Consider the following 7,087-nt stretch of genomic DNA (forward strand, 5'->3'; position numbering starts at 1 on the left):
GTTTAGTTTCACACTTTCTCAGCTTATCGCCCTCAGTTCGATGGTCAAACTAAAGTGCTGATAGAAGCTTAAAAAGTTACTTGAGATATTTTTGTAGTGAGGAACCTCATACTTGGTTCTCTTTATTAACTCTGGCTGAATACTGGTACAATACTTGTTTCCATAGTACTATTCAAATGACTCCCTATGAGGCACTTTATGGAAGGCCACCTCCATTACATTTACCTTATTTACCTGGTGAATCAGCTTCTATAGAGGTGGATGCTACCTTGCTTAACAGATGAAGTTGGATCTATTAAAACACCACTTGAGGAGGGCTCAATTGAGAATGAAACAACAGGAAGATTTGCATAGAAATAACAAAGCTTTTGAGGTTGGTGACTGGGTCTATTTCAAGATCCATCCCTATAAACAAACTACTATTTCTGGACATTCCTTCTATAAGTGGATTCCAAGTACTATGGGCCATTTCAAATTCTGAAAAGGGTGGGATCAGTGGCTTACACTCTTGCTTTTCTTGATACAATTAACATCCATCCCACTATCCACGTGTCTTTGTTAAGGAAATGTTTTGCATTGCCTACTCAAATTTCACTACCCCCTGTCCTTGACATTGCTTATCCTCTTTGTCCCAACCCTGAAATTATTCTTCAGAGGAGAATGGTCAAGAAAGGTGGAAAAGTTATGGCACAAGTTCTAGTCTAATGGGAAGATTTACCTACTGGTGATGTTAGCTGGGAGTTTTATCAGGCCTTAAAAGTCAAATTTTCTCATTTTGATCCTTGAGTACAAGGATCACTTTTGGGGAGAGAGTATTATTACACTAATTAGCTAATTAGAATTGGAAATTGCATGTCAGCAAATTTTGTTATAACTGACAGTTAGTTAAACTAGACAAAGTTCATTACTGTTACATTGAGATATTGTTCAAGAAAGGTAGTTGAGCTGATAGTTAGTAGAGAATTAGAGGGACTGGGTCAATTCTACAAGTGTATATAAACTAATGAAGTGTACAAGAGTTCTAGAATAATACAATTCATTGCTTCCTTCTCTAAAATCTCTCTTCTTCTTTTCTTATTATCTTCTTTTCTGTTTTTAACTCTTGGGTTATTTTGCAATAGCTTATTCTAAATCCTTGAATCATTAGTAATTTAAGAAATTTGGTTAAAATGTTCTAGAAACCAATAGAATTGGATAAATTTCATGTTCTTTGATAACACAACTAGTATATCTCAGCAGAAAACAAATCAAAATTACAAATGGGACACTTGTTGACTCCTACTATTGTTTCTACAATATTTCAGTAAAGCAAAGTCTATTTCCTTGTAACACCAATCCTCATAAGAGCAACATAAGCTAAGAGTCTATAGCCCAAAAGCATAACAGCCAACACAACCACTGAGATGCCTTTACCTCTAAGGCCTATATTCCTTATAGTAGGAAAATCTTCAATCAAACACGTCGCTTTTATACCACATGAATAAGTTTCTCCTGGACTATACTGGGACCCCAACAAGAGCTTGTATGTGTACTGACTAATTGATACATACTTTATCCATGCAATGAACCTTGGGACATGCTGAATGAAGTACCCTCCAGCTAAGGAGAACGATAGGGTGATAACTGAACCGAGTACAGTGGCTGATTCTTGGTTCATGATCATTGCACCAATAGCAAGTCCGACACCTTGGGAAACTAATACATTGTAGAGGACACATAATAAGGTAGAGAAAAAGTTCCCAGCTGACGGTTTTAGGCCAGCCATCCAGTATGTAACAATGGTGAAAATAGTCGGAAGGATTAGCTCCATCGGAAGGTCACCTACAGTCCTAGCCATAAAGTACGTGGAGAGTCTGTACATGCCTGATGATCTTTCTTTCTCAAGCATCATCCTCTCTTGTGGAAAGGTAAAAATAGCTTGGAACATGGGAAGAAACGCCCAGAAATCAGTATAGAAGAACAGAAGCCCAACCTGCAGTAGTTAACAAGTGTAATTAATTTCACTTCTATATATACACCAACTGAAGGAGAGCCTTCGAGTAACTGATAAAGTTCCTGCTATGTGACTAGGAGGTCATGAGTTCAATCCTTGAAAACATCCTCTGGCAGAAATACAAGGTAAGGCTGCGTACAATACATCTTTGTGGTCGGGTTCTTCCCCGGACCCTATGCATAGCTGGCGCTTTAGTGCACCAGGCATCCCTTTTTATTTTTTTAATATGCACGCCAATTACATCGTACAATGAGTTTTTACACTAACAGATCATCTAATCAAAGATAATTACATGAAAGTTGTATTCATCCATATCCTGGAAACAAAATAGATTATCTGGTTATAACAGGTTAAATTACATAGATAAAGTTGATATTCTCTACATACTCCGTGTATGTAAGTTCAATATTTAACAAATTCGGACTCTTTTACTGGTTGTTTTTTCATGCTTAGAGATGGGTGTATACTCTTACTCTTACTAACTTTACAGAGTAATGTCTAATCATTTCGAGTGAATTCAGAAGGAGAAGTATCATACCTGATCCTGAATGTTGTTAGATTTCCACCATAACGATCCACATAGGAAAGCCACCGCCACGACTTCCCCAACCTTGAGGTTAGAGAAGGACTCATGTTTTCGTTCTTTCATCCCCCTTCTAAATAACACTGAGAATTGCTGCCACCAGGTGTTCAACCATTGATTTAATTTCTTCTCATGTAATTTCTCCGCGACTTGATGAATATCAAATTCTTGCAATTGCTCCTTCAAGTTCTCCTCTAGATTGGTTTTGAAAGCAGATACCAAAGTTTGTTTGATTAATGCTGGATCTTCTCTAGGAGCATCTAAGAATAGACGAGGATTATCTGATAGTATACCTAACAAATTAAATTTTACACCAGCTTATTAGTCAACTTAATGTTTTCCTAAAATCGTACATCATGAATATGTTTGCATCATATGGCAATTAAGCACACCAGGTCATTGAAAAATCAACAGAAGTCTCAGCACAATACAATGGGGTACTGTAAGTGGCAGAGTGGCCTCGCTGCCACAATCCACTGAGGTTTGGCCCTCTATAACACTGATTCGTAAAAGAAAAGAAAAGTCTTCGTACATGAAATTACTATCTATATATGAGGAATTTGCTTCAATAAATTCCTAAAAAATTATTCTAATTTAACAGACTTATCATGTTGGACTCATACATTAACCTAAGTAGCCTTCATCTAGGCTATGTTCTTGCCATTATTATATATCTATTCTGCACCCATAACGGGGAAAATCTGATGGGCGGGGGTATTTTAGTGAACGATGGCTCATGCCATATTAAGAGCCAAAGTACCTTAAAATCTAGAACAATACATAAACATGCCCTTTAACATGACCGCAGATCGCATTTATGACCTCCAACTTTGGGTGTGCACAAGTAGGTACTTAAACTTGTATAAAGTTAAACAAGCAGACACATATATCCTATGTGGCGTCCTACGTGGCCAATTCTTGCCCTACATGGCATCTAACGTATATTATGTCACATAGGACGTGTGTGTCTACTTGTTTAACTTTATACAGTTTAAGTGTCTACTTGTATATACCCAAAGTTGAAGGTCATAGATGTGATCTGGTGTCAAGTTAAAGGGCATGTTTATGTATAATGCCAAAAATCTAAGATGAAAAAGATTCTAGTGAAACAAAGAAGGAAAGATGAAACATACCATTTGAAAGATCCAACATGAAGTCTGAGGGATTCATAGCAACTAACGGGGAAAATCCGATGCCCGAGAAATATCCCATTGCGTCTTCACCTCTGCCAAAATACAGGGGATTTCCTTCAGTTAACAGCAACACTTTGTGGAACATGTAAAATAGCCTACTTGAAGGTTGATGTATCGTCATCACAACCGTCCTGCCACCCTTTGCTAAATCCCTTAAAGTAGACACAATCCTTAAAGCTGTAGTAGAATCAAGCCCTGATGTTGGTTCATCCAAGAACAACAAACTCGGGTTAATAAGCATTTCTTGCCCAATGCTTACCCTTTTCCTCTCCCCACCGGATATCCCTCTCAAAAGAGGATCTCCAATGATGCTATCCTTGCATTTTGTTAATCCAAGTTTAGTTATAATTTCTTCAGCATGCGCGGTTTTTTCCTCAACCGTAAAAGTTTTAGGCAAACGAAGGAGAGCAGTGAAAGCTAGTGTTTCAGTCACTGTAAGGTGGGGGTAAAGAACATCATCTTGAGTAACAAACCCGGTGTTACGCTTTATGGCACTGGAAAATGGCTTGTTATTGTACGTTATAGCGCCTTTGAGATGGCCATTGATGAGCCTGCCTCCAAGTCCTGTAAGCAAGGTTGTTTTTCCACTTCCTGAAGGGCCTAATATGGCCAGCATTTCGCCTGGAGAAACGATCCCCGAGACACCCTTCAAGATTATTTTCTCTTCCGTTGATTTACCGGAATTTTTGAAACAACCTTCTTCCACGAACTTAATCTTGTAAACAACATTCTCAAACTGCAAGACCACCCAAAGCATTATAGTTGGATTAGGATTATTTTAAGATGTTATGGTCAATGTCCCTATATTAAACTAAATGACATTATTTGACGGTGAGTGCTTCCTTGCACGTAGGTTCAGCGCTTAGTTTTTTCTTTCAAGTTGGAGGTTCGATCTTCAACCTAGTTTTTTCTTGCAAAATATAACATACTGTTTCTTAAAAATTGTGGTTAAATAATATTGAATTCAAGACCTCTTCTAGATTAAAATAAGCTAAACCAATCGGTCAAGGATAAATCTTACTTATAAATGTGAATTAATTTTTTATTATTCTATAAATATCGATACTGGTTACTAAAATTTTGCATACTTCACTGGATAGTCACATGAAATATCACCCAAAGGATTGTGGTGGAGCAAAAAGTACTCATTGTCTTTTCGAGACCAAGTCAATTTTGTTAGGAAACACTTTACGTTTAACATGAAAATTCCCGAGCGACGCTAAACAAAAAAATATCACATGAAATATTTAAGAATTACCTTAAGAGTGACAGGACGATTAGTGTTGCTGAATATAACTGCACTTTTGGAATGATCAGTATGTTGATTTTGTTGTTGGGACAGTACATTCTCTATCTTTAATTGTTCCATATTTAGAATTCTTGGACTTCTACTTTGATTCTTGGGGATCTCTATTTAATACACTTCAAAATCAAGAACCTAATACAGATGAATTTGATGACTTCTTTTTTCTCTCCTAAATTCTTGGAAATACATATGGACTGATATATAGTGGCAATCGAGAGTAGTGCCTCGTTTCATTTTACTTGATTCATGTTGGCATTGCACGGCCATTGAGAAATCAATAATTCGAATTGTATTTTGTAAAACCAATTTTACTATTAGTGATGTTTTTGAACTCTTAATTTTACTACTGTTACTTTACGTAATTATTTAATATAAAGGATAGAATGGAAAAATACACATAAGATTCTCTTATTTTCATTATTTTGACAAGTAAATTGAAATAACTATTTGTAGCAATGTAGCCAAGTAAAATGAAATGGAAGGGGGTAATTTAGACTAGCTTATGAGGAAATGGAGAATTCATTTGTTGATTAGTTAGTAAAAGTTTGCTCATTTTCATGGCATAATTAATTACTCCCTCTATTTCGTTTGAGGCCGTCTTTTTAAAAATATTTGTTTTAATTTAGTTGTCACTTTGATGAAATCAAGAGAATTTTATTATATTATTTCAATAATATCCTTAACATTAAATGACTAAACAAAGTATATATAGTTAAATTTATATTTTCAAAGCATAATTAATAAGGTTAATTTGGTAAATAAATTCCTAATAAATATTTTCTTAAGGATGTGTCAAGTCAACAAAGGTCAACTATTTTGAAACGGATGAAGTATAAGAATAATTTAGCAACACAGACTCCTAATTAATATTCCCTCCATCTTATTTTCATTCATTTTTGCTCAAAAAAATTATCACAAAATAATTGTCTGTTTAAGAATTCAACATTAATATTCATGAGTCATGATAATTGTTTCCAACTACTCAAGCTTAACATTAAAGAAGTGTGTACAATACTAAACATCGATATCATACATTTTTAATTTTTTATTTTTTTTTTTTACAATATTGTACTTTATTCTTTGTAATTTTTTATATCTATTATTTTAATCATGGCTAGAATGTGATTTTAGTTAACTAATTCTATGTATCCTTATTCGAAGAGGATTATATTAGGAATGTCATTTAACACACTCATTGGTTAGGGTTTTTGCCTTGATTTTATTATCAAATTTAAGTTTTATTTTTATTAGAAGGAAAATAAAAATAATACCACAGTTACTTTTATTTTTCTTGAAAGGAAAATATAAAAAAATTTCATATTTGCCAAACCTCTTTCTTGAAAGAAAAGTTTTGAAATTTTATAAATAAAAGATCTTTTTCTTATATCATAACACACTAGCATCCATAATATAGTCATCAAAGAGTCTGGTGTAAGGGGGATTTCTCCCGCTAGATTTTAAGTTTTTTTTCAATATTATTTTCAATATGTAGGTCATTTAACCAAACCATATTAATAATATGTTTTTAGTATTTATTTTTCGTTGTCATCTGAATTATTACCGTTTTAATTTGCAAACTTTAAACTTCTGCATGACGTCCTCTTGATTTTGAACCCAACAAGTGGTATCAGAGATTATGTTTCAAAGATCCAATGGTGTGGTGGGACGAGATTAAACAGGTTCAAATCGGTTTCAAAATCAAACTGCAACCAGTTTGACGATAATGATGATTTTGTTTATGTGGAGAAGAAGTTTTAAGCATATTTCAATAATCCTGTTGCTGCTTCTTTAAAAATAAAAATAAAATATTAATTTTTACCCCACTTTTAACCCGAATATTTTAAATCTTATTTTTAACCATGGCAAGCAGCAGTGATGGAGATTATGTGAAGAACAAAGATCATGCACGCGAAGAAGGTTGATCAAATTATGTCAAGAAAATCAAGCCTAAAGGGAGATTTGTTAGGGTTTTTGTCCTGATTTTCTTACCAAATTTAAGTTTTATTTTTATT

At 34.5% G+C, this 7,087-nt stretch overlaps 1 protein-coding gene across 2 annotated transcripts; it reads right to left on the reverse strand.

Moving 5' to 3' along the window:
* Window positions 1-1,161: 1,161 nt before the first annotated feature.
* On the reverse strand, window positions 1,162-5,230 carry LOC107852298 (ABC transporter G family member 9). 2 transcript variants are annotated; one of them, XM_016697360.2, is made up of 4 exons: window positions 5,028-5,230; window positions 3,710-4,505; window positions 2,532-2,869; window positions 1,162-1,972 (listed from the first exon to the last, which is right to left on the reverse strand). In XM_016697360.2, exons 1-4 carry the CDS (start codon window positions 5,136-5,138, stop codon window positions 1,316-1,318), a joined length of 1,902 nt encoding a protein of 633 aa, XP_016552846.2. In that variant the 5' UTR covers window positions 5,139-5,230; the 3' UTR covers window positions 1,162-1,315. The 2 variants fall into 2 exon arrangements, with proteins under 2 accessions (XP_016552846.2, XP_016552848.2); XM_016697362.2 differs by having other exon boundaries at window positions 1,190-1,972; window positions 2,532-2,836.
* Window positions 5,231-7,087: the final 1,857 nt, after the last annotated feature.

This window comes from Capsicum annuum, chromosome 9, assembly GCF_002878395.1.
Source record: "Capsicum annuum cultivar UCD-10X-F1 chromosome 9, UCD10Xv1.1, whole genome shotgun sequence".
In the NCBI taxonomy this organism is placed as follows: domain Eukaryota; kingdom Viridiplantae; phylum Streptophyta; class Magnoliopsida; order Solanales; family Solanaceae; genus Capsicum; species Capsicum annuum.